At 42.8% G+C, this 27,651-nt stretch overlaps 1 protein-coding gene across 4 annotated transcripts; it reads right to left on the minus strand.

Annotated features, from left to right (window-relative positions):
• Positions 1-38: 38 nt before the first annotated feature.
• CYB5A (cytochrome b5 type A) lies at positions 39-27,651 on the minus strand. 4 transcript variants are annotated; one of them, XR_011377961.1, is made up of 6 exons: positions 27,402-27,651; positions 8,892-9,020; positions 7,001-7,030; positions 4,586-4,609; positions 3,276-3,310; positions 1,486-1,540 (listed from the first exon to the last, which is right to left on the minus strand). XR_011377961.1 is itself a non-coding variant. In XM_030868178.2 (5 exons), exons 1-5 carry the CDS (start codon positions 27,528-27,530, stop codon positions 1,459-1,461), a joined length of 405 nt encoding a protein of 134 aa, XP_030724038.1. In that variant the 5' UTR covers positions 27,531-27,651; the 3' UTR covers positions 39-1,458. The 4 variants fall into 4 exon arrangements, 3 of the variants coding, with proteins under 3 accessions (XP_030724038.1, XP_060166860.1, XP_060166862.1); XM_030868178.2 differs by lacking the exon at positions 4,586-4,609 and having other exon boundaries at positions 39-1,540; XM_060310877.1 differs by lacking the exons at positions 3,276-3,310; positions 4,586-4,609 and having other exon boundaries at positions 39-1,540.

Below are 27,651 nucleotides of genomic sequence, written 5' to 3' on the forward strand. Positions count from 1 at the left end.
GATACGGTAGCACCAAAAAGCAGAGTGAAGGTTCCACAGTCATTTTTATTTAGCTACTGACCTATCCATGATTACATAGTCACGACAGCATGTTACAGCAGAGCCTGCTGACTCGTCTGTCGATGTATCAAAACGCAGAGGGATGTGTCGGGCACTTCAAGTCCATTACAAGAGGCATGATTTTGTTCCAGGCTTATGTTTATTAAAATCTAAACAAAGGATTCCTCTGCAAGGTATTTTCCCATGTGATAGAGACAGCTGCCCCACTGCCTTCCTACATTCGCTCTAACTTCCAGTGACAAAAAAGGCAGAGGGTAATACATGTCATTGATTATAAAAATCTATGCTCTGTAATTTAAACAAATTCCTTTCCAATGTGTTTAGTTATTTCTGAAGAACTCCATGGCTCGTCAGTCGGCGAGCAGGCCAATGGACAATCATTGCTAACTACAAAGTACTTCGAGTCTGTAAATTCAGCTCTCAAGTTTCGACATTTAAAGAAAAAAGCACTGGGCAGAGAATAATAAACAAAGACGGGATGACTGAATCAGTCCACTCAATCAGTCCACACCAGAGTTCTTCATGGCCCATCACCAGAACTAAATTTCTTCAAAAATCAGATTCCAAATGTCCCACAATCTCTTTCACATGTGTGTTTTTACAAATTAGGGAATCAACATTTCTTTACAGGAGCACGTAAACAGTTTTCACCACTGCAGGAGGAGTCTGTAAAACCTGAGAACCTGTATAGCTGAGAATCTCTTCGGAATGACATGTTTAAGCTGAGAGAATGGACGGTGGTAATGTTCTCTCATGGTTCACAGTCTTTTGTTGATGTTGCTGGTGTTTTTAATCAAAGAAAAGATGGAGTATCTTTTCTAGGTCTTGCAGGCCACTTTCTCTTGTTATCATCTATATGATTGTTCAAGTGGAACAATTATTAGAAATCTTTAAGCTGTTATTTCTGGGCCTTCCTTAATTTCCTTTAAAAAAAAACTACATTGGAAACATTCAATACCTGATTATTCAATTAGATGAAGCAGCACAAGAAGAGAACCAAGGACATCCCTGCTCACATCAGACAGACAACTTGGATCTGAAAGATTAGCAAATTAAATGACCGCCAAATAATCAGATTCCAAACATTAAAGACAATTACATATCAAACAGACAGCCAAACATGGTGGTATGTTTTAAAGGATTGTGCCCACAATAAGCAAATGACATAGTGGTGGAACATCAAAACAAAGCTGATGGATAAAAAGGCACGCTCTAAACGCTCAGGAGCAGAAAGGACAGTTCTTTTCGTTTGTTTTGTGTCTAATGCAGGAGGAAAGGAAAACAGGTGTATTCAAATCATTTTCAGGTGCAGGGTTCTGTCAGTTGAAGCAGTTAACGGTGGCTTCTTTCTCCCCAGACCAAAGCAGTCTTTTCTTCCATTGGCTTCTGAGAACGTGTTTAGTGTTCCGATGTGTAGAAGTGATACATCAGGGCTACAACCAGTGCTGAGATGGCTGGGATCACCCAATTGGTCCACCAGCTGGAAAGAAACAGCAGTGATGCTTGCATGGTGTTCAAAGGAGGGCACTCAAAACTGTGCTCCTTCTCTCTACCATGAAAGTCACCATGGCATGTTTTTATTACCTCTCCAACTTTTTTGGATGAAAAGGTAACTGAATTGCTGAAAGTGCAGTGAGTACAACACATGTCCTGGTATACTGGCAACTGGTCTGTCCTTCCAGCCTTATAAGAAAACTAATGTCCTCCCGGTTCCATTTAGATCTGTTTCTATGTACTTACACAAAGAGCTATGAATCACTCCCCCGACAGATGCCACCTAGAACTAGTGACTTATCAAAAAGACACCAACTCTGGGTTACATATCACAAGTTCACGAAAGTGAATATTCCTAGCAGGTTTTATTCTAGTTACATCCGTAAGTGAAGAATTGAAAATGGCACTGAACTGAGAACCGGAAGACCAAGGTTCTCATTTCAAGAGAGCCGTCAGCAAGCTCTATAGCCAAGGGCAAATCACGTCCCCTGAGCATAAAGTTAAGGAGTTTGAAGCATGGGATTACTACGGTTGCTACTAGCACCACAGCTCAACATTCTGTGATTTTGTTTTGAAAATCTACTCTTTACATGTGTGTAGTAGGTTTAACGTGTTAATAAACAACAGGCCCAAATTCCTTAACTTGTGGTGTAAATTCACAAAAATCCCTAATTTACACATTGTTTGGTCCTGATGCATAGAATTTTTGATCTACTATAAATGACAGATGATATCAGGGGCAGGGTTAGGAAGATCTTCAATACAGATTTGAACCTATAATTTCTTAGAAAACAGAAATTAATGTATAGGTTTCAGAATCTGAATAAAGAGCCAGTAACAGCTACGTATACATATATTTTCTGTCATAAACTTTCTACCCTTTAATATTCTTCACATATCAACCCATTCAAAGATCAAGTTCAAAATAAAGATTTAAATTGCAAAAGGATTATAAGTGTAATTTGGTAGGTTTTCAGTTTCCATTTAGAAGGAGACTGACATTTCAGGGGAAAGCAAGAGGAAATAAGGAAATACTGCAGGGAATGTACCAGAACACTGACAGCCTGGGGGCAGCAAAATTTGACAGGGTGAAATTAATAAGCAGGACTGTGTAGCTTTGAGCTTGAGTCCCCAAAAATGTATATAATGGCAATTAAACAAGTCAGGATGGTAGAGCTGCCAAAAATGTCATTATGATCTTAAACTATAATAAAGCAAAATCTAGTCCTTAGAACAAGTGATTCATGCTACACTGGATTACTGCATTCGAGTTTAAGACCAACCTAAAAAAGGGACAAGGGAAAACTGAGCCATGCTTAGGGAGGTATAATCATGACAATTTAAGAAACTGACCACATATCAAATGAGGAAGGAAATGAGGAATGTCCGCCTGGAGATTAAAAGATTGCCCAGGTCACAGGACTGCCACGGGGGAACAGGAGACTACATTTGTTCTGTTCCTTAAGGTAGATGCAGCTGGAGGGTGAGATCTGGGGTCGCTCTAAAGTGTCCATGGTCGGAGCTGTCAGACAGTTGAGGAGGGAAGGCCCTGGGTAGTCTGGGTGCTAAGTGGAGATGACCCCTGGCCTGTCCACTGAGAGGCACACGGCGGGAGCCGGAGCAACAGAGGCGCCTCGGATGAGGGGAGAGGCCCCCAGTCCAACTCTGATTTTAGGAGCCTTCTGATCACAATAATGCTTTTAAAGAAAACTACCACATACCTGGAATTAGAATCAATAGTAGTAATAAGAGTTTCCTGAAACACAAGAGAAAAAGTAAAGTAAGTTAAGGGGAACATCTAAACATTTATTCAATTGACTAAAACCTGTTTTAAAACAAGATCACAGGGCTTCCCTGGCGGCGCAGTGGTTGAGAGTCCGCCTGCCGATGCAGGGGATGCGGGTTTGTGCCCTGGTCCGGGAAGATCCCACGTGCCACGGAGCGGCTGGGCCTGTGAGCCATGGCCGCTGACCCTGCGCGTCCGGAGCCTGTGCTCCGCAACGGGAGAGGCTACAGCAGTGAGAGGCCCGCGTACCGCAAAAAAAAAAAAAAAAAAAAAAAAAAAACAAGATCACAATAGTTTATTCAATTCATTCTTCTTATTCAGTGCATTCTTCAAAAACAGTTGAAAGGGAAAATTATATCATAAACTTCTCACCTGAATACCTAATTTCACCATTTTTTCAGAAGAAAAAATAATTAGATAATTTGAAAGAAAATGTTAAAAATTAATAGGCTACCTAAAATATTCTGCACATCTAAATACTTTAACATAGAAACCGAACACAGGTATCATTTATACATATACAGAACCTATCATTATCTTTAAAGTTTCATTATCTTTGTTTCATTTTTCAAATGCATGAATGAAATGTTCAATAAAAACATCAGTTATTTCATCAAATCTCATATGAAGTAAAAGTGTACCCAGATTATATAAAAAGACATGTCAACCAAAAAGAAAAAATAAGAAGTATCACTTAAATTATAACAGTCTGGACCACCTTTCCTGGCCTTCTTTAACTCTCAAGAAGGCTCTAAAAAGACACTGGAGGCGTCACAGGCTGACTTCACACTGTCACCCACCAAGAAACCTTCAAATGCCGCGGTCTTTCAGTTACAGCCTGTATCACTTTCCAGCACTTTCTGAGTGGGGTCCTTCCTGTCAGTACCATGAAAATGAACTATGGATGGCTCTAGGAAGATGCATACTTCCCCAAACAGTGGGGTAACTAAGGCCTAATGAAATGTAAGCTTTTTCAGGCTTAAAAACTTGTTAAGAAGCATTCTTTTGAAGCGCCACACCAGCAAAAGTATTAGTGCCTCAAAGAAAGGTAGCCAGAAATAAGGCAGCTTCACAGAGTTCTATCTCTGTAGTTTCCCAAAACACAAGGTAAAAAACCATTAGCAAAACAATCAGCGATTTGCAGTGAGGCAAAGCTACACACAGCAAGGCGAGTTAAAGACATTCCCATGGAAAGGCAGAAACCTTCCAGGAAGAGCAAGCAAAGCAGTTGTGAGACCCACCAACCTGGTAACATGGCCTTTAAGATTCCTGACACAGGAGGAGGGAAAAAAATAGTCATTTAAAAGAAAACTTCACAGTTATTATCTTTTTAAGCAATATTAAATCTTAGAGACTACAAAATGTATCCATAACTACTGCAAGATTAGGTTTCAAATTTTGCATAGATGAATAAAATTAATAAGGATTACTAGAAGTAACTGGACAATGAGAAAATATTATTTAGCTATTAGAGACATATAAAGAAAGACATAATCAGTTCTGAAACAAATACAACAGTTCATTTAAGGTAAATTATTGTCACACTAGACAGCTAAGCCTGAAATAGTAAACAGAAGGCAAACACGGATCTGTTATTTTGTTATACCGAGCACATGCATTTCACCAAACATGCTGACAACTCGGCATGGAAACTTGGCTGGCTTGCCTTCCACTACTAGTGCATCGTCACCGCCAGCAACAACAATGATCCTCTAAAGAGCTGAACTGTAAAAGACAATATGCATTTTTGATTGCTTATTATCTGTTAGGCTCTTAACCCAGGGATGCTTAAGAGTTAAGGCAAGTTTGAATTAGCACTTGGGCCACAGTTGGGTTTTGGTATGTAACTAACAAATTTGTCAGAACAGGGAAAAAAGACTCTGGTCTTTATTACAGGCTGTGCCTCCTGTTCACTCCGTGACCTTGAGGGGTTCAATTTCAAGCAGGAAAAGGTTAACAATGAAATCAGTACATGATAAGCTCTCAATAAAAGCATGCAAAGCCCACTGAGCTTTTGCAAATCAAAGTCACCTCATTTATAACTTCATCTCACTTAGCCTATTTCTTCACTGGAAGGCTTTCCTAAAAATACTGCTGATGGAGTGATGCCTTTGATGCGAAGGCTAGAGCCTACGGAGGCATGAGAGACTTGCAACTGCCAAGCCTTAAGTGGGTGCTAGCAGTGGGTCTGCAGTGTGTGACTTTGAACAAGGTCAAAGCCTGGAACAAGGTTGAGTTTCATTGCCTTCACCTTCCCTAGAAGGTCCAGGAATTCCCCCGTGATATCATGAGAACCAAATCAATTCACTAACATAGCAATGTTTTGAAAACTGCAACCACAAAATCCTATCAGTAGGTATTGCCACTAATGATATCGTCCATGTCAAATTGATAGACCTGGATTTGCTAACTTAAAAATGTGTCTCTGTGTCTACAAATATCTTAACTTGGCAGCTTCACCGTTTCCCTTTGGGCAGGTTCAAGCTAATAATCTTTGGTGCAGATTCCTTCACAATTTGAATATCTTCAGCAGACAAAAATTCAGACCACAGTGTACATTTATCAGACTGGAGATAGATGGAATGGTTATAAGACACACCCAACAAGGAACACTCTCTTCTGATAAACTAGAAGCACAGAAAAGATAAATCTAGGAAAGTGGTCATGTATTTTCTTTCACTGTGTCTGCTTATGGCCTCTAAGAAAAACAGCAAGTTCCTGTCCCATATTCCTCCAGTTCTGCTCTAAGTCAGCAAAGTCACATATGTTCTAAAGGAAGAGTCTGCCTCTCAGAAGTAAAACAGTTATGTAGGAGATCTTAGCTCTAATTGGTGCTTGCTTTCTGCTGGTAGGAATCGTGGTTCAGGACATGGCTGGACCTACATTAGTTCCAAGTTCAGGTAACAAGCCTTAGCAAATCCTTGTTTTACTACAGCTGAATGATATGCACCAAGCTTACTAACATACTGAACACCTAATGGGAAAAATTACACTTTTTCCCTGACAGACTTTAGAGAAAAAGCAAAAAACTTCATGTATCACAGAATTTCAACAGTCCAAAAAGGAGCGTCAAAAAAGGTACTAAGTCATCTAAGTGAGGTGATCAGTTCAGAGAGAAGGGCTAGTGAACCAGGGCATAAGAGTAGCACTACTAGAATTATTTTTCTTCCTTAAGGAAAAATACATCAAAAAGTTCTTTAATTAGCATTAAATTCAACCAACAAATATTTACTGAATACCTACTATGTCCCAGAGACATGAAGATGAAGAAGACATAGGTAGTGTCCTTAAAGGTTTAAGTATTAAGACCTCTGCTCAGATTTTAAGTTCTCTGAAAAGAAGGCTTATGTCAAATCTTTCAGATCAGAAGCACAATGCTACTTATAAAAAGTAGCTCTTCAAAAGGTATCTGTTGATAATTATGGTGAAAAAGTTATTTTAAGTATTGAGAGTCATGTGACAAGAATATACAAGCTATCCTAATGAAATATACTGAGCGGCCTAAACAAACAAAAAATTTTGCTGAGACAACAGGGTACATATTCATCTAACCTAGAAAGACCTAAGCTGGTCTCAGGTAAATAAATGCCCTCCAGTTTGACAGGTATGAAATACAGCGCAGATAACTATAGCTGAGATACTGGAGATGGTCACACTTACCGAAGGCTTGGTTATCTTTGACCTGTCATCCTGCAATTAAGAAAAAAAAAAGTAAGGTCCATTATGAAAGGAAAAACATCTGTAAAACTACCATTTCCAAAGTACTCGCTTTTACTGAGATTTAAAAAAAAAAAATTATTATTCAGTAATTAGCATTTTAGGTTCCATCTAGGTTATCAAATACACAGTTTGATCCATCTGACTGCAAAAATTAATAGCAGATTAAGTGCCTATATTTATTTCGATCTAGCGTTCCAAAGTTTAAAATAGCATGATAGTCATATTTATATGCTGATCTGTATATATATTTATGATCTGTAATTCAGGGAGCAGCTGAGACCTACTTAGATTCTTCCCTTCTATCCTCTGAAATTCACTTTGAGGTTGGGGGGGGGTAGGGTGTGTGTGTGTGTGTGTGTGTGTGTGTGTGTGTGTGTGTGTGTGTGTGTGTGTGTGTGTGTGTGTGTGTGTGTGTGTGTGTGTGTGTGTGTGTGTGTGTGTGTGTGTGTGTGTGTGTGTGTGTGTGTGTGTAATTTGTGTGGTATCCTCAGTGAATTCCTGCAGTCTCCCAATTATAGGGTTATAATCTACTCCCTAAAGGGTGATCACAGGTGAGGCAGAAATGCTGCAGTCACAGCCTGAAATCCCACCTGCTCTACCCTCACAAGCTTTGGAATGGAAAGAATAAGGACAGGATGGAACATTTTAAGGGAAGGCCTTTCCAATTACCATACAACTATTTCGCTTTGGTGACATATGAAGATAAAGATGAAAATATGTGGATGAATAAACCTTCCTGATAAATGAAGTTTCCTTTCTCAAAGTACCATCTCCCACCACCAAAAAAACCACGTCTCACTCGACGGAAACTGCTCTAAAACAGATTTCCTACCTTCAGGCTTCCCCAAAGAGCCTACTTCAACCTTTCCTTTATTCACAGTCACTACAAGAAGCATCAATTAGATGCAACAGAACTTTTTGTATGGCTGTTTTTCATATGGTTTCTAGGTGTGCTCACTGGGGTTGAGGCTATTTGCTATGTTTTTTTCTTGTTGGAGCCCGCTTCTAGGAGCACCTCCACCCCTTCAGGTTGGCCACTGGTAACGTGCCCAGAGCTGGAGGAGGAGAAAGGAAGGCACTGGCTCTGAGGAGAGGTCCAGGGTCTCTCTAGAGGTGAGAGGGATCTACCTGTCTGCTCCAGATTCCAAGTTTGCACATCTCCAAGTTTGCAGCTATATTCCTGATGACTTTGGTTGACAGATGAGTGAAGTTATAAATGTACATTTTAAAATGCTGCAGAAGGGCCTAAATTCCTATTACAGCCCTGGGTTTACATAAAAGCCAAAACAAGCCTACGTTTCTGCAAAATCAGTCCATGGACTGCCACCAAAGATGATGTTCTCAAAGGTCTCAGGTAGAGTGACAAGGTTGAGGACCATGTGTGGGTTTTACAGAAGGCAGAGTTTATTCATTTAACATAGCTGATTTTTTTTAAATTTCTAAATCATTTTTTAGAATTTAAATATCCTCAAACTAATGAAAGTAGAAAGGAGTTTCTTAAGAAAAATATTCTGGTCAAAGAAGAAAGAAAGACAAAATAACCCTACTCTGGGTCACTACCCCCACCTTCTAAAATCTGCTGCTCAGGGAAACTTCAGAGGCTGAGACGCACCGTCCCCAGGACGTGACCCCGGAGTGAGAGGATTCTAAGTGCTGGTGAAAAGTGCAACCAGGGAAATACAAAGAAATTTCTGGTCAATTTATTTCTAAAGTCAGGAGGAACTGTTTTTTGCTTTTCTCCTTTTTCAATTTTGTAATATGCAAGTCTACAGATTCGAGTAAGGTCAACCCACAGCCTTAAAGAGAAACAAGGCCCCCAAAAGGTGCTTACTGGATGCAGCTCTCCAATGATAAACGTTTTGGACAATTCTCGAGCATCTGTAGAGTGTCCGACATCCTCAAAGTTTTCAGTAGCATCACCTCCAGCTTGTTCCCTTAAGACTTCTTCCCCACCAGGGTGCTGTTGGAAGGACAGACAGAAAAATGAGTATGTTTTCCAGGCAAATGAGTTAAAAGGAAGTGGCCAGTTTACTTAACCAAATAGGCTACTCCAGAAGCCACAGATGACAATGTGGCAATATAAACCATTCACAACCTGGGTGAAAACGATTCCTTTGTATTCAATTTCCTACTTGAAAGTACAGACAAACTTTCTCCAATAGTAAGACATTTATTTCCCAGTTATTCACATGACAATAAAACCATTAGGCACACATTTTTCATCCTTTGGGAATGTCCTCTTTGCTTTTCCATAAAGCTCTCAAAATCTCAAAAAGCTTTTCTCAGTCTTTACCCAATCTACATCTTGAACGCATTTCCACACTTATTTAAAAGCCTTCCACTGGGGCACAGAATATGAGTCCACTTAAACATGGGAAGCCGCCCTGGAGGTACAGGCTGTTGACTGGCTCACTCTGAAAGCCAGCTTGAAGCTTCCTGATGCATCTCCAAGGCCGTGGCAATGACAAACGTGGTTTGTTAATTCTCGAACAGTCTGTTTACTCTTAGGCACAGCCTGACAGGCACAGAAGCAACAACGTGGGAGACACAAAATGACTAACTTATGCAGCACACACAAATTATGCAAATTCACAGATTGTTGTTTCTTCTGTGTGGGTGGCTTCATTCATGAGTTCCTTAACTTTTGGGTCCTGTTAAAGATATGTGACCATAGACAAGTCTCCCAAATTAAATCATTATTTTCCAGTTACAGCCTATCTTCAAAGGAAAATTTCAAATGAGGTTAAAAACATAGATTGGGGCTTCCCTGGTGGCGCAGTCGTTGAGAATCCACCTGCCGATGCAGGGGACATGGGTTCATGCCGCGGTCCGGGAAGATCCCACATGCCGCGGAGCAGCTGGGCCCATGAGCCATGGCCGCTGAGCCTGCGCGTCTGGAGCCTGTGCTCTGCAACGGGAGAGGCCACAGCAGTGACAGGCCCGCGTACCGCAAAAACAAAAAACAAAAACCAAAAAACAAAAACATAGATTGGCCTTTTGTAAACAATCAGAAAATTATACAAGTTTTAAAAATATAGAATTTTGGGACTTCCTTGGTGGAGCAGTGGTTAAGAATCCGCCTTCCAATGCAGGGGACATGGGTTCGAGCCCTGTTCCAGGAAGATCCCACATGCCGCGGAGCATCTAAGACTGTGCGCCACAACTACTGAGCCTGTGCTCTAGGGCCCGCACGCCACAACTACTGAGCCCACACGCCACAACTACTGAAGCCTGCACGCCTAGAGCCTGTGCTCTGCAACAAGAGAAGCCACTGCAATGAGAAGCCCCGCACACCGCAATGAAGAGTAGCCCCCGCTCGCCGCAACTAGAGAAAGCCCGCACACAGCAATGAAGACCCAACACAGCCAAAAATAAATAAATAAAATAAATTTATTATATATATATATAATTTTATCTTTAAAGTGCTAAACTGAAGAAAGTAAACATTCTACTTCATAGACCGTAACACAATAGTCTTCACCTAAAACAAAAGGACTTCTCAACTTAATTTCTCATCAAGCACAGGAAACAAAGAAGTATGTGTCTACATGTATGTATGCACACATGCATTGCATGTGCAAGTGTGTATGCATTATGCATATGTGTATGCATGCACATATGTAACCTTTTATGATTCAGACCCTGCCTAAACCATTTATAAGGCAGTTTTCATTTTTTTTTTATAAGGCAGTTTTCTAAGGAAAAAATAGAGAATGAGAGAAACATCTTGGGTTATATTGGTTTGAATGACCACTGTTTAGGAAAAAATATAGAATAAATGAATTGATGCTAAAATACATTTGCTCTACTTTTTAAGATTATTTGGATTTTTTTAAACAATTAGTAAGGAAACAAAGCCTAAAAATTGATTTTTGGAAAAATATAATTCAAGTCTTGGTAAGACAATAAATATGGGACTGGCTTGTTATGTGCAGGGAGAGGCAAACAGAGACACACTGCCAAGGAAATCAAGTCTAAATCATGATGGTGTGGAACTCCGCAATTCGTCTTGTCACTGTCCTCACTCTTGTGACTTAAGTTCATGCTGCCGTTTTAATAAGCAACCATCACATTTGAAGACTAAAAGAAATGCTCTTCCTTACCTGCTGGCGCCCGAAAGTGACAAAGAAAGAAAACTGGGAACGCTGGTGTTGGCGCCGTCTTGATTATTCCCAGAGATGGTCTATGTCTCCCATTTCTTTCCAGAAACTCTCAGAGAACATACTACTATCTTTGGGGCAGGTTATAGAATTTGGGGTAGCCCAAAGAAAAGGCAAGGCTTTGAAAAAGGAAAGTGATATAAGAACAGGCATGCAAAGCAAAATTATCTGAGGATTTTCTAAAAGATTAAGGAAAAGACCAAAATGCCTCGTTACAGGCAGGCAAGATTAGAGGTAACAAAAAAGAGTCTGACGGGGCTTCACTGGTGGCGCAGTGGTTGAGAGTCCGCCTGCCGATGGAGGGGATACGGGTTCGTGCCCCGGTAAGGGAAGATCCCACATGCCGTGGAGCAGCTGGGCCCGTGAGCCGTGGCCGCTGAGCCTGCGCGTCCGGAGCCTGTGCTCCGCAGCTGGAGAGGCCACAACAGTGAGAGGCCCGCGTACCGCAAAAAAAAAAAAAAAAAAGTCTGAGACAAATTTTGGTGAAGTCTGTATCAGAAATCTGTCCTGGTAAAGGGTCACTCGCTAGGACCTCCACTCATCCCACCGTGTGCAGGCAGTCAGCCGCTGTAGAGCCCAGAGAGAGAGAAAGACTGGAGGGAACGTCAGCGGTGACGGTAGGAGGACCCAGGAAGGACAGAACCGGTGGCAGCCATGGCAAAACAAGCCATTCCCACTGGAATTGTCCTTCTAACAAAAAATCTCCCATTTTTCCAGAGGAAGATTCCATTTTCCATGTGCATAATTCCCTGTCTGCTTCTGTAAAATCTCTACTTATTATAAGGTCCCCAAGTACCACCTTGCGCTGATAACATATGAGCATCTCCAGATACAAACTAGGGAATACCAATAAAATAAGTGGAAATAGCTTTCATTTTTTACATCTTTTTGTATATAAGGGTTATTTGCAAGCAAATAAACAGGAAATAGATTTTAAAAGATGAAACATTGGCATAATCCATAATTCAGAAGACATCAACTGTCACAATCCCTACCCATTCCTAAGAACACTTTCAGAAAGACATGGTAAATTCTTGTGGTATAAAGAGAATGGTGGCTACCAGGTCCTGGAATTACAACTGGCTTTCTACTGCTCACAGCATAAATGCTTTCAGCGATGCTGGCACAGTGGATCTCTTCTCCTTGAAATGTTTTCTTCACGTGGCTTCCAGTACAACAGGCTCTCCTAGTTTCCCTTCAACTTTATTTCCCCTCCTGATCTTCTCCGAGTCTCAACCCCAGCGCTCAGTCCTTGGCGCTCTCCCATTCCACCTGTACTAGCTCTCCTGGTGATCTTACCTGGTCTCCGACCCAGAATATCACCTATTCTCTAGTGAGTGCAGTTCATTAGGCTTCCTTTGAGCTCCAGACTTCTCCCACATGCAACAGCCTACTTACCTGTTCACTCAATGTCTAGTGAGCATCCTGAACATAACATAACCAAAACTGAACGTTTTACTTTGCCCCCAGATACACTCCTTCCCAGTTTTTCTATTCGCAGTGAATGTTGCCACCATGCATACAGTTGCTGCAGCCAAAAACTAGAAATCAAACTTCATTCCTCTTTCCTTCTCACTGCCATCCATCAGCAAATCCAGCTGGTTATCTTCACAACATATTCAGAAGCTAACCACCTCTCCCCACTTCCAATGCTACCACCTTAAGACCAAACCAGCATCTCCTGAATGGACAACCACAACTGACCCCTAACGGGTCTCCTGCTTCTTCTCCATCCTTCCCACAATCGACTGTGCTTACTCCATCATGCCTGTTACCTGTTTACCTGTTACCTCTCTCGCTTCCACTATGACCAGCTACCCTGGACTAAGCTAACATCTGAGGATTTTCAGAACCCCTACATTTGCCTCTGTGTGGAATGCTCTTCTCCCAAACCTTGATGAGATTTCGTCTGTCCCCTTGTTTATCCCTGCTCACATGTCAGCTTTTCAGAGCCCTTCGCTGAGTTGCCCATCCAGAAGGGCCTACCCCATCCTCACACCACGGTCTCTATCCCCTCCCTGCTCTTTCCTTCACAGCACCTAGAACTCCTGAAGCTCTATTTTGTCAATCATTTGTAAGATTCATGAGGACAGAGGCCTTTGTCTGTCTTACTCATCCCTGCTGCCCAATACCTAGTTCAATGCCTGGCACATGGCAGATACAAAGAAGTATTTGTAAGCAAGTTTGGATAAATAAAGGAGATGTGCACGGCTGATTACACATTGGTCTTAGAACTAGTATATGCAACTGGTTAAGTGACTGACAACAACTTTCCCATTCCAACTATTCTAGTTCACACCCCTTTCCTTCTCCTGAACTATAATAGTTCTTACCATTCAGAAACCATATAATTTCATATTCAATTTTGTTTAATTCATTTAATCCAAATATTTATGAATACTATGTGCAAAGCATCGCCTGGGACACACAAAAGTACATGAAAAATAGACACAATTTGATCCTGAAAAAGCATACAATTAATTTGAGGTTAAAGAAGAAAAACAGATATAGCCTCATAGTTTTGACTATTCATGTGTGACCCACGGCAGTGACTGCCACCATTCTATCTTCCAGGTCACTTACCCATTCTTCTGCCTCAGTTACTCTGCTACTGATTCCTTCTAGTGTATTTTTCATTTCACTTATTGCATTGTTCATCTCTGTTGGTTTGTTAATTCTTCCAGGTGTTTGTTAAACATTTCTTGCATCTTCTCGATCTTTGCCTCCATTCTTTTTCCAAGGTCCTGGATCATCTTCACTATCATTATTCTGCATTCTTTTTCTGGAAGGTTGCCTATCTCCACTTCATTTAGTTGTTTTTCTGGGGTTTTACCTTGTTCCTTCATCTGGGACATAATCCTCTGCCTTTTCATTTTGTCTATCTCTCTGTGATTGTGTCTGCCCTCTGGTGGATGAGGCTATCTAAGAGGCTTGTGCAAGCTTCCTGATGGGAGGGACCGGTGGTGGGTAGAGCTGAAATATGCATGGCATACTTGGGGCAACTGAAGAGACGAGTGTGAATAAAGTAAAACATGTGAGGCTGTGTGATGGCTTACTTCACATGTCAACTTGAGGTGAAACTTGATTTCTGGGAGGTGTTTCTAGATGAGATTAGCATTTGGATCAGTGGACTCAGTGGAGGAGATGGCCCTGCTCAATGTGGGTGGGCACTATCCAATCCATTCAGAGCTTGAATAGAACAAAAGGTGGAGCAAGGAAGAATTCACCTGTTTTCCTGTATCATTATTTGAGTTGGGATATCTTATCTCTCCTTCCCCCGCCCTCAGCCTCCCATTGACTCCTCTGGTTCTCAGGCCTTCACACTCAGACAATCACTCTACCAGCTCTCCTGGGTCTCCAGCTTGCAGATGGCAGACTGGGGGACTTCTCACCCTCCATAATCATGGGAGCCAATTCCTTATAATAAATCTCTTCATACATAAATATATATATGAAATATGTATGAGTATCTCCTATTGGTTCTATTTCTCTGGAGAATCCTAACACAGGTTGGATGGTTAGAAGGACCAAACCATTAGGGCCTTGAGAGCCAGTGTGAAGTGGAAGACACTGAGGATCACTGTGGGTTCCTGAAGAGCAGGGCGACCATGACAAAATGCCGGATGGACCTGTCATGGTTAGAACAGAGAGGCTCAAAATCCAGACAGGGAGAGCACCACTGCAGACATGCAGCAATCTGACCAGCATAGCAGCACAAACCCCTCTCTTTCCCTCTACCGGCCCACAGGCGCCAGCCTTAATAAGAAGCCCCTCTCGGCTTCCTGAAAGTCGGCTGCCCTCCACCTCACCTGTGAGCAAAGCATCCAAAGCATAAAACTCAACTGGAGATCTTAACTCAAAAGGCTAGGCTACATGTTAAAACCCCAGAAGTTCAGAGTCTAAAAGAACCTTCAGAGACCCAACATCCTTAAATTCACGGATGGATAACCGGGGGTCCAGAGAAATTAAGCCCAACATCGCACTGACAGTTCATGGAGTAGCAGGACCAGAACACTGGGGTCTGACTTACAGTCCAACCTTCCCTCTCTTTTTTGAATGGGCAAATTAAATGGCCGTTTTCATGTTTCTGAACACAGTGACTTTAGATGCCTTAAAAATAAAGTTTCTTTGTACATATCTCTTTGGGGACTTTGTTGGGGAATTTCACTTCTAGACCCCAAGAAATGTTGTCATTTGCCCTGCCTTCCTGGGCCTTAATAACTAAGGACAATTCAAAGGATAGACATGCTTCTGTCTCAGGGCTCTGTCTGGCTACGAGGCTGTCCCAATAAAAAACCCAGAAGGGAATGCAGAACCACACTGCAGTATCGCAATACTCATCAGGTCAAAGCCATTCACTTCGAGGGTTTGCTTAACTAGGCAAAAACGAATGATAATAATAGAAAAACCCTTTCCACATAAATGTAATGTTATATGGACCCAAAGTCCACCAGTTCTGGAGTTTTAAATAGGATCTTTCAGTCCAAACACTTAACACTGCCAGAAAACGGTGGCACAAACAAGACTGTGCATAAACAATGACTAGGCAAAACCAATTTATCTAAAGAGATGATCTTCAATAGTTAAGCCAAAAATGAAAACAACTATTTGGAGTGCAATCAATTTATATAAAATTTAGAAAAAAATAACAAGACGGCCAAATGTTTCCTATCATTTCTAGACACTGTTTCTGATAAGGCAAAGGGTGATGGCCTTGAAGCTGGTTGGGTTCCCCAGACCTCTGTTCTGCTCTGCCCCCCTGTGGACTGGGTGAAGGGGCTGGAACCTGCGTCTGCACCGCCTCGGGGCTTTCTGCACACCTTCTCACTGAACCCTCAAAGCTTAGGGACCAGAGGCTCACAGGCATCATCTGAATTACTTCTCCTCATTTCACTCTGAAAATGATGCAATGAAACATGAAACAAGGCCCATCTTTGCATTCCCGCTGCTGGCTTATGAGACCCACCCGCTCACTCAAACATCTGCCAAGTGCCACGCCAAGCTCTGTTGTTTCCAAGGTGGGTAAGTCATGGCCCTGCCCTCAGGGAATTACACTCCAGTGACATGCAGACAAGTAAGAGCTAAACATAGTAAGCCCCAGGTGCAGAGCCACGGCACAACAGAGGGAGGGATGAGCTCTCCCAGAGCTGGAGGTGAGAAGCGGCCAGGGATGGGTTGCTAAGGAGGGGGTGCTTAGTCCGGTGTAAAAGGTACACTGGTGGTTCACCAGGTGAAAAGGGGTGGGGAAGGGCATGTTCTATGCAAAGAAAATGGAGAACACAAAGGCCCGGAGGCAGAGACACAATGGCACCCCGGAGGAACTGCAGGCACTGTAAATAACCGGATTTCACATGGATAAAAATGCACTGTTGATCACTTTTTTATTTGTTTTTGTTTGGGGGAGGCAATGAGAAAACAGAATCACGCACATGTCACCTCCCAATTGCTATCAATAACCCTTCCCCATATCACTCGACAAAATGTTAAAGCAGACCCCTCAGCAGTCACGTATTTGGCCATAGCCCCTGCACCTTTGTTGCGGTTTGGTCTCCAGCTGTCTTGGCCTCCACATCCAGGTAGTACTGTGTTACGGAAGAAGCCCAGGTTTGGAAGCAAAGGAAGCTGAATTCAAGATCCAGCTCTGCCACGTCTTAGCAGAGCAACCCAGGAAGGTAGCAGCTCTTCCTGAGCTTCCATTTCTCCATCATTAGATACCTCTCCCACTTAAACTACAGAGATTAGTGATATAACTAGTATAATACCTGGCATGTAATAGGTGTTCCATCAATATCAATTTCGTTCCCTTTCTTATTCAATACTGCACATTCAATACTGCCAGAAAGAACCTTGCACAGAACCTCACACAGCGCCTGGTCCCTGTAAACTGCTGAGGCTAAGTCCAGCACCAAACCCCAAACCCCAAGGGACCCCTTCTTTCCACCCTGCCCTTCATCTTGAAGAGATTTCTGTGGATTTAATCAACTGGCTTGATCCTACTAAGCCACAGACCCAATGACAAGAGTTAATAGAAACAACATACCATAAGGACAAAGAACATTCGCTACATGAAATCATTCTTAAAGGTCATTAGGATGAGAACAGATAAGCAATGCAGCTGTGAGCTGGTAACTATCCTGCAGAGTGCTGTTATAGTGTTCTCTCCTTGAAAAGAAAGAGAAGAAAAATCATTCATGGCTACTTTTATTTTATTTTATTTTATATATATATATATATATTTTAATAAATTTATTTTTTTGACTGTTGGGTCTTCATTTCTGTGTGCGGGCTTCCTCTAGTTGTGGCGAGCGGGGGCCACTCTTCATCGCGGTGCGCGGGCCTCTCACTGTCGCGGCCTCTCTTGTTGCGGAGCACAGGCTCCAGACGCGCAGGCTCAGTAGCTGTTGCTCACGGGCCCAGTTGCTCCGCGGCATGTGGGATCTTCCCAGACCAGGGCTCGAACCCGTGTCCCCTGAATTGGCAGGCAGATTCTCAACCACTGCACCACCAGGGAAGCCCCATGGTTACTTTTAGAGTTGAGACAGTAAATGTTTGGCCCCAAATTTACCATGAATCAAAGATAATTTTGCATTTAGTCAGTGTGCCCTGACCAATATTTTTAATTCTACCATCACTAAACTTATATCATTAGGTTAAATAAGTGAGTTCACTGGAGACGTAACAACTCCTGGGATCTCTGAAGGGAAGAGTAAGTCCCAGACTGAGAAGTAATGACCCTGGGGTAGAGGAAGGGGCAGGGACAGGTCTGCCTCCGAGGGACAAGAGCAGGGGACACCGAGGACAGGAGAGTTAGAGCACGCACCGCTTGCCTTGTGACCCAGCTCAACCCAACGCTCCTCATAAGAACAAGCAAAGCCACCAAAATTGAGGGCCCAGTGGAAGATGGGTTATGATCTAAGAGGGGCTATTCCTCTATCTACGCTAGGATCCATCTTGAGTTGGAATGGCCAAAAGATGAGAGGACAGGACAGGCTACAATTGAGACTGAAAAGGAGGATTGAGGGTGGAACCAGTCCTCCTCAATACCAAATCATTAGGCCTATTTTTCCTTTTATATCTAGTGTTAAGAATAAAAAAAATTGGCTAAAACAGGCAACTGGAGGCAGGAGAGAAATAAAACAAGCTGTCAGGAAATTATCCACGCTGGCCCAACAGCCATTCTGCATCGATTTTCTAATATTTTACACTCGTAAACTTTCACTTATTCATTCAATAAATAACTATTTATTGAGTCTTTTCTATGTGCCAGCATTGTTCCAGTTGCTGGGATACTTCCTGCATTCACAGAGTCTACATTCCAGTGGAGGGAGACAGATAAGCAGTAAACGTGAGAAATAGGTTACATGGCATGTCAGAAGGTGACATATGCTACAGGAAAAAGAAACACCAGAGCAGGGTGGTGGGCCCAGAATGCAGGGGCTGGGGGGTGACCAGTTGTAAACGGGGTTCAGGAGAGGCCTCGTTGAGACAGCGAAGGAGTGAGCATGCTGCTATCTGGGGGATAACCTTCCAGCGCAAAGGGTTATATGGTGGAAGGCTTCCTGGCACGTTCATAGAAGAGCAAGGGCATCAGCATGCATGACGCAGTACGTGCCAGAAGGCGGTGGGACCTTGTAGCTGCCTTACAGGCTTGGCTTTAACCACAAAAGAGAGGGAGCTGATGAATGTGTTTTTTGTTTTAACTCTTTATATTGAAAATAGCTGCAGAGAGGTGCCATGTGCCCATCACTCAGATTCCTTCAATGGGCAACATTTTCCATAACTGTAATGCATCGTCAAAACCAGCAAATATCTTAAATAGGGGTCACTAGACTGACTTAGAGTTGTTGTGTGCACTTGTGTGTCTGTCTGGTGTATCTCTGTGTCCTGGTCTGTGGCACTTTCCCACATGCAGGTTCACAGAACACAGGACCATTCTGTCACCACAAAGGCGCTCCCCCTCCTGCCCCTTTGCAGTCCCCCTCCCCCACCACCTATCATCTGTTCTTCACTTCTGTGACCTCGTCATTCTGAGAATGTCACAGAAATGGAAGCACACTGTGTGCAATCTTTTGAGACTGTCTTTTTTCACTTAGCGTAATACCTTGACACCCAGTCAGGTTGCTTTATTCCCTTTTTACTGCTGAGTTGTCTTCCCTCTATGCATGTACCAGTCTCACCAGGGACCCACTGAGGAACATGTTGAGTTGTTTCCAGTTCGGGGCTTTACAAATAAAGCTGCCAGCCCAACAGCCACTCTGTATCAATTGTCTGATATTGTTTACACTTAAAAACTTTTATTCATTCAATCAATCAATATTGAGTCCTCTCTCTGTGCCAGCATTGTTCTAGTTGCTGGGATTTGCGTACAGGCTTTTATGTGGACATAAACTTTCATTTCTCTAGGACAAATGTCAAGGAGTGCTACTGCTGGGTCATACGGTAAGTCTATGTTTAGCTTTTTAGAACAGGTCGATTGATTTCCAGAGTGTCTGTACCATTCTGCATTCTCACCAGCAATGCATGACCAATTTAGCATTTCTACATCCTCACCAGAATTTGGGTTATCAGTAATTTGTATTCTAACAAGTATGTTATAGTATCTCACTGTGGTTTTAATTTGCACTTCCTTAGCAGCTAATGATGTTGGACATCTTTTCATGTATTCATTTGCCATTCATATATCTTCTTGGAGGAAATGTCTATTCAAGTCTTTTTCCCATTTTCTATTTGGATTATTTGTTTCCTTATTGTTGAGATTAGAAAATTCTTTATTATTCTGGATATAAGTCCTTTGTCAGATATGAGATTAGAAAAAGTTTTCTCCTAGTCAATGGCCCCGTCATTTCATTCTATTAACAGGATCTTTTAAAGAACAGAGTTTTTAATTTTTATGAAGTCCAATTTATCCACTTTTTCTTATATGGATCATGCTTCTGCTGTTGTGTCTAAGAACTTTGCCTAATCCTAAGTCTCTTCAAAATCTTAAAATTTTATATTTAGATCTATGATCTACTTGGGGTTAATTTTTATATAAAGTGTGAGGTTTGGGTCAAGATTTATATTTTTGACTACTGTTGTCCAATTGTTCCAGAACCATTTGTTGAAAAGGCTGTCCTTCCTCCATCAAATTGCTTTTGCATCTCTGTCAAAAGTAAGAAGTATCTGCATGGGTCTACTTCTGGTTTCTCTACTCTGTTCCATTGATCTACGTGTACGTCTCTTTGCCAGGACCACGCTTTCTTGATTACTGCAGCTATATCCAAAGTCTTAAATTGGGTGGTGTCATTAGCCACTGAAGGGTTTGAATAGGAAAGTGATAGGATCTGACATCTTAAAATAGCACTCTACTACCAAAAATACACAGTCAGGGGTGAGGGTCACCAGGCTGGAGGTGATGGTGCTTGGAGCAGGGAGCCGGCATAGAGGGGGAAAGATTAGTTGGATTCTGACTCCTTTATAAAAGTTGAGCCCACAGAATGTTCTGGGGGATTCAGTGTGGGTGTGAGAGAGACAGAAGGATCAGACATGACCCCAGGGTTTTCGACCTGAGCAAATGGATGGAAGTGTCATCACTGAGATACGGAAGGTGGCAGCAAGATGTGTGAGGGAAGGGCAGTTCAGTCTTCAACACGCTGTGTCTGAGAGGCATGTTAGAGATCCGAGTGGAGATGCGGAGTGAGTTGCGGATACGAGAATCCTGAGTGTAGGAGAGACATCTTTGTGACCTGGAGATAGAAATCCAGGAGCTGTCAGCACATTTAAAGTTGTGACACTGGATGAGACGGCTGAGGGAAAGTGGAAAACACTGGGCCCCGGGGCCTCCGACACTGCAGGATGAGACAGAACATCCCCCTTTCTGGTAGAAGACATTGGGCGGCGACCTGAAGAGGGTGGTGAAAGGAGGGCACACCAAGCAGAAGGAAAACTGCACAAAGGTCTTAAGGCAGAAACAAGCCTGACTTGTTAGGGACACAGAAAGGTGTGGAGGGCAAGGCAACAGTGTTACCAGCTGAGGTGGGAGAGGAAGGAAGGGGCCAGATCACGCAGAGTTTGTTACACCGGGAGAGAGGTGGCATTTTATTCTAAATGCATTGGGAAGCCATGGAAAGGGACTAAGCAGAGAAATGACAGTCTGTTTCTACAAAATGAAGTTTTTTATGTTCTTCTAGAAATCACATTCTTTAACACAATAACAACATACATTACCTGAACTGAAAACTCATAAATCAACAACCAATGTGATGGAACCACTGAAATCCTGAAGACTATGTCAGGAAAGGGGCTCTGAAGAGGAAGACAGTCTAACAACTAGAGCCACAAGAAAGGAAGGTGAAGACGGACGACGGTGTGAAGGAAGGAGGGAGAGACCCTTCCTGAGGCCCCCAGGAATCACGTGTAAGTGAGACGGGGACTTTGGCAGACAAGCAAACACAGTACCACCCACAGCTCAGAGGGCAGGACCGAAATCAGCGAGGGGGTGGGATTAGCTAAATCCACAGAAGGATTTCATCAGAGCAGTAACCTCATCAGATTTCCATTCAGAACAAGCCCTTCCAGGCCAGTTACTTAAGAGGCCTTTAGAAAACAACATTTAACCTCTGCACGCATGCCCAACAATCTCTTTCTTGAATGAAATAATACAGATTCTTAAAATCATGCAGATGTCATCTGTGTTAGGAACAAATGGCATCCTTGAAGACTCCTTCAGAACTTTCTCTACTTAAAAACTCCCCATGGGCAACTGGAATGGCTGTTTTCTCCACCTTCTAGAAGGCAACACAGTAAAACGACAGCAGATGGAAAGAAAAGCACATTTTAGCCCTTTGACCTTCCAAAGGTTTTCTTTTTATTCTTTCACAACTTCCCTTTACTTTCTCCCTGGTTCCTATGGAGAACCCTGGATATGGGGGTTGGGGGGAAATCTCAAAGCAAATAACAGCAGCTGTGTACCAACTGGATGTCTGTTTTCTTTTAAAGCTGTACTAGTTATCTTAGGTCCCCTGCCCTAGTCACAGAGTTAGTGTTTTCCACTTTCCCTCGGCCATCTCATCCAGTGTCACAACTTTAAATGTGCTCACAGCTCCTGGATTTTTTCAACATATAAATTCTCACATTCACCATTGTGAGATGAGGCTCTGATGGCTATTTACCCAAGATGCCTGAACCACCTTTACCACCAAGGATCCCTTTACATTTTCCTCCTATGGATTTCATATTTTCTGAGGTTTATTTACCAAACTATGTATGTTAAATAATAATAACTTTTCCATTTCACACTCATCAAAGACATATTTGCAACTGCAGCTTTATAGTAGTATAAGATTCAGGATATTATCAAACTTCCTTGAAAAAAACAAAGGCACTTGGGATTTTAGCACTAAATATGACAGTCCTACCAACAGTAAAGATGTAGGGTCCTCTGTGTTTTTCAAAATGAAGGACACTGAGTTTCAAGCACCCACACTCTCCTCCTGGCTCCCCAGGGCACTGAGGTCCCCCAGGCTTGGAACCATTCGTCTCTGCAAAGCAGGCAGCCATGTTCAAGGAAAACAACAAAAAGTAAGTCCTTAAAACAAAACCTGCTACAGAGAATACTGCCTAAGACTCAAAAGGCAAAAGTGAGTCAGAAGCCAACAGCTTTGTAAGGCAGAATGCTGTTAAAGAACATCTAAGATGCAGATACAGAGCATCAGAATCCCAAGATCACCAGAAAAAGTTCTACAGAAACAAGTTTCCATTTTGATCATGTAAAGGAGGACAACTTGACACAAAATATTATGCTTTATAGTATTTTTCAGGAAGGTGTCTATTTCACAAATTAAACATGTAAAGACTTGAACTGAAAGCAAGTTAATATTACTGCCATCAATTATGTGATATTTTCTTCTCATGTTCCACAGCACTCATAAGACCTGAATAAATGCTACTGCCCAACTCACAGAAAGGGAAAAGCAAACCATTTTTCTCCCTGGCCCCAAATGCCTGCATTTTCATTCGAAGTTCTACAGTCGTTAACCCTGCTAATGATATAATCAGAAATGACAAGACTCAAATTCACAAATATAAGTTCAAAAACTATAACTCAGAATTGAAAAACAAAACCCACCTACTTCAAAATACGTAGGCAGGGACTTCCCTGGTGGCACAGTGGTTAAGAATCCGCCTTCCAATGCAGGGGAAACAGGTTCGATCCCTGGTCCGGGAAGATCCCACATGCCAGAGGGCAACTAAGCCCGTGCGCCACAATTAGTGAGCCTGCACTCTAGAGCCCACGAGCCACAACTACTGAGCCCACATGCCACAACTACTGAAGCCCACGCACCTAGAGCCCGTGCTCCACAACAAGAGAAGCCACCGCAATGAGAAGCCCGCACAGCGCAATGAAGAGTAGCCCCCGCTTGCCACAACTAGAGAAAGCCCGCGCACAGCAACAAAGACCCAACGCAGCCAAAAATAAATAAATAAAATAAATAAATTTTCAAAAAATACGTAGGCAACAAGGCTCATAATCTCATAGATCAGTATCAGATAGTAACTGAACACCTGCTGCTATTGAGATTGCCAGTAATAAGGAGCCAATCTTCCCTCTCAGGTGTCTACCCTTCTCTGGAAAACAAAACAGCTTTATAAGGCTATTATTTCAGGAGATGGAGCTCACCGCACAACTTAGAAACTTCACTTGTGTTCCTGCCCAGAAGGTATAATTTTTATAATGCTCTCCTGTTTCAACATCACCTGCCAGATTTTCACCTTCACCTAAAATCTCATGTTAGCACTCAGCTGCATATGGTGCTACAGAAAGAAAGCCACACCCCATGCTGACCTGTACAGGTATAGGAGTTTGCATTTACTGTGAAGACCATACACCTGCCATTGTGTTATATGTTTAACCAGCATTATTTTGTTTCTTATCATAACCCCTCAAAGTTGGCACTATTGTCATCCTCCCATTTTATGTTAAATAAGGCATATGAGGCATAGAGAGCGTAGGCACAGACTAGGACCCCCTTCCATCCATCACAGTATATACTGTCTCAACATGAATACAGACATGCATATAGATCTATGATATATACGGAGATCTAGCCCATAATGAAAGTTCACTATTTAGAGGTAGGAAGGCAAAAAACAAACAAAAAACTTCTTTCATATTTGGGTAAGTTAGGGAAAGTAGAATCTTCTTTAGTTACCACGCAAAGCCTTCATGAATTTCTGGAGCTTTTAAATGATGGAAGAAAGGGGGCAGGGCAAGGGGGGAGAAACATATCTTCTGGGCTCCTTTCTCTGTTTCAAAAGAAGGGATGAGATAAATAGCACTGCCCTAACAACGAAACAGGAGGAATCTAGGAGGAAGTGAAAATTCTGGCAGAGCGCCCTGCAGGTCTGTGAAGGAGATGTTGAAGATGCAGTAAGCCACTGGCAGGGAATCCTAGGATGGCTAAGCTGGGGCAGGAAGCCAAAGCCTAGGACACTGCATTAATCAGAGATGGTCACAAAAAGTGAAAACAGATAGTGAAAACAGTAAATAGAACATATGTCGCCTAAAAGTAGAATCAGATGCTCTGGGAAGGCTGGCACTGCCGATGACCAGCTAGAACAGGCTGCAGGAGCCTCCTCCTCGCTGCATACCTTCATCCTTCTGATCGGTCCCATTTCACAATGTCAGCCACTGTCCTGTTCTACCTTAATCCAGACCAGCTCTGGGAGCCGGTCTGTCACCGCTGATGTTAGGCCCTACTCACCAGAGTCGATGCCTGACGCCTCACACAGCCACTCCGGGTCCACTCCCCACCGCTGAACTAGACTCTGGCTGATACAGCACAGCTTTGTGTGTAATCCCTGCCCATGCATTGTTTTCTGTGTTATTCCTGCTTCCTCAAACGGAAACTTCGGAGAATAGAACTGATATCTCTTCCTCTCGAGTTCCACAGTCTCCACTATAAGAACTCAGCAGATACAGGATCACTGATCAAAAGGAAGGGCGTGAGTGAGTACCAGAGAGCAGTGGTGTCACAGATAGGCTATTCTGGGGAGTTTCTACCAAGAAGCAATTAAGAAAAGTTTAGTTTATAGGAACCGCTGTAAACTTGTTTTTATGTATCTCACTATAAACAGTAGTTTTGAGTTATCTTGCTATAAGTATTAGTTATCAAATATTAGTGATAAACTCGACTCATCGCATTTTTCTTGAGATGTTCTCCCCAAGCTACTTTTAAAGAAAGAGTTTTGAAAACTGAGTGAAAAATAAAGGAATTTGCTGTCAGCTAATTCACCCATTGAACAGCTGGTTTGCATCTCTTCCCGTTTTGCTTAGAAAACCTTGTGCAATTCCTTTTCTGCCTCATAAGAATGAAATGTAAATGGTTTATAGTAAAGCTTAATCATCTTCTCTTCCTTATCTCCTGAGAAATGTACCCATAAAAGGTATGCAAAATATATCTTAGGGCAGTGATTCTTGACTAGCAGTGACTTTGTTGTCCCCAAGGGGACATTTGGTAATAGTTGGAGACATTTTTGGTTGTCACAACGGGGGGAGGGTGTGATACTGGCATCTGGTGGGGGGAGACCATAGAGGCCCCCTGTACAACACAATGAATAGGACAGACCCCACAAAAAAGAAAGAAAAAAATGGCAAAGCTTCATAACATAAAATATCCTATTATTTTATAAATGCTATTGTTTTTTATAGACACAAATAAAGAAAGCACACAATGGATCTTAAAATTCTACAATTACATATACCATGGGAAGCGGGAAGGAACAGTTTTAAGCAGACATCTGGTATCAATTAGACCTGACCTTATGATGCAGAATTACTAGTTCAAGAATCTCTGATAGCAAATAAGCTCTGTAGCTCAGCAGAAGGAACAAGACAGATCAGATCTGACCCCCTACTATAAACCACTCTTAACCAGATCAGGACACTATTTTATCTTCTGGCACATCACCTGAGGACAATTTAACAGTAATATATCTTACTAATAATCATCAACTTCAATCTTTAAAAAAATTTTTTTTAAAACATTCTCTACAAAACCAATGTCCTTTGATATAAATTGTGATCCAGCTCAGACCAGGCCTCTATCTTCATTTTCCTCACAAACTATGTAGAAAATTCCCATCACTAAGCATTCCTGTCTATTGTCTGGGGAAATGAAGGAGAGTGTTACATGAAGATTTATGACTGAAACTCCCCCACAGTGATATAACACAGCCAGAGGCAGCAAAGAAAAACTCCTTAGAATTTATTGCAAAAATTATAATCAACACAAAGAATCTCATCGAAGAAATGTTTTCCTCAAAGTTAAGCAAAGTTACTTTACAATTCCCAAAGCTGCTTAAGGATGAAGTTGCACTGGCATTTTTCACTTCACTGTCCCTCCCCCTTGCTCCTCATCAAAGCCACATACATACCCCCACGCTCACTCGCAGGAGTCCACTACTGTACCTCACCGAAGTCGTCACTGGATACCTTAAATATCACTGGGCGCCCTCTAGGTGAACAGCGGGTGGGTGGGCGTGGATGGTGGGGTGGGCTTGTGGATGCCAGGGGGAGAGCCGGCGCAGACCACACCTGGACCTCCGAACTCAAGGTCCCCTCTTGTGGGATCCCACAGCTCTCAAGGTGGGTGGTCTCCAACCGGCTCCAATTAGGAATCCACTCCAGGAATAATAAGTGGGACGACCCCTGTCCTAGATGAAGACCTGGTCTATGCACACTCAAGGATAAAAAGGATCTTCAAAAATCCTTCCGTAGTTGCGCTCTCTCTTAGGAAGACAGCTCCAGATGAGATTTTGTTTCCCACGAAGTGCGAAGTGGTGCTCTCCTACATGCCCGCGAAGGGTCTCGGGAGACAGTTTCTGCCCTACAAGGGCTGCTAAATTGGTTCACCTGGTCGCGGCAGTGGCTTATGCACCTCCAGGTGTGAACACGCGGGCGCGCAGCCTCAGGTGTACAAACTCGGGGTCCGCTCCCAGGTGTACAGACTCAGGGGGTGCACACACAAGTATGCAGACGCGGGGAGCAGCTCCCAGGTGTGCAAAGCCGGGTGCGCACGCACTGGTTAACACACTCAGGTGCGCACATAGAGCCGGGCAGGTCAATCCCACCACGCTGCGAACGGCAAGTCTCGACAGGGAACCCCCAAACTCCATTCGGCATCCTGCCTCCACCAACTCACCTCCTCCAAAAATTTGGTCAAATCGTACACCTTGTAATGCAGGATCAACCAGGTGCTCTTGCTGTGGTTGTGCTTCTGGATCTCTTCCAGGGTATAGTACTTCACGGCTTTGTCAGACTCCTCTGCCATTTCGGAATGCGGCGAGCCTCAGGCCCTAAAACTAGCAGCGCAGCCGGGCGGAGTTCAACCGGCGTCTCCGCTAACTTACCCCGGGACATTCCCCACGGCGCTACTCAGCGCCTGGGCAGGG

This window comes from Globicephala melas, chromosome 13 (genome assembly GCF_963455315.2).
Source record: "Globicephala melas chromosome 13, mGloMel1.2, whole genome shotgun sequence".
Classification (NCBI taxonomy): Eukaryota; Metazoa; Chordata; class Mammalia; order Artiodactyla; family Delphinidae; genus Globicephala; species Globicephala melas.

What these genes read in the sequence shown, in the direction of transcription:
- CYB5A (XM_060310877.1), bottom strand. Translation starts at nt 27,530, where the DNA reads ATGGCAGAGGAGTCTGACAAAGCCGTGAAGTACTATACCCTGGAAGAG. An exon ending in TCATTGGAGAGCTGCATCCA is followed by an intron (nt 7,031 to 8,891) that starts GTAAGCACCTTT and finishes TCTTAATTGCAG; the next exon opens with GATGACAGGTCAAAGATAAC. An exon ending in CAAAGATAACCAAGCCTTCG is followed by an intron (nt 1,541 to 7,000) that starts GTAAGTGTGACC and finishes GTTTCTTTCCAG; the next exon opens with CTGGTGGACCAATTGGGTGA.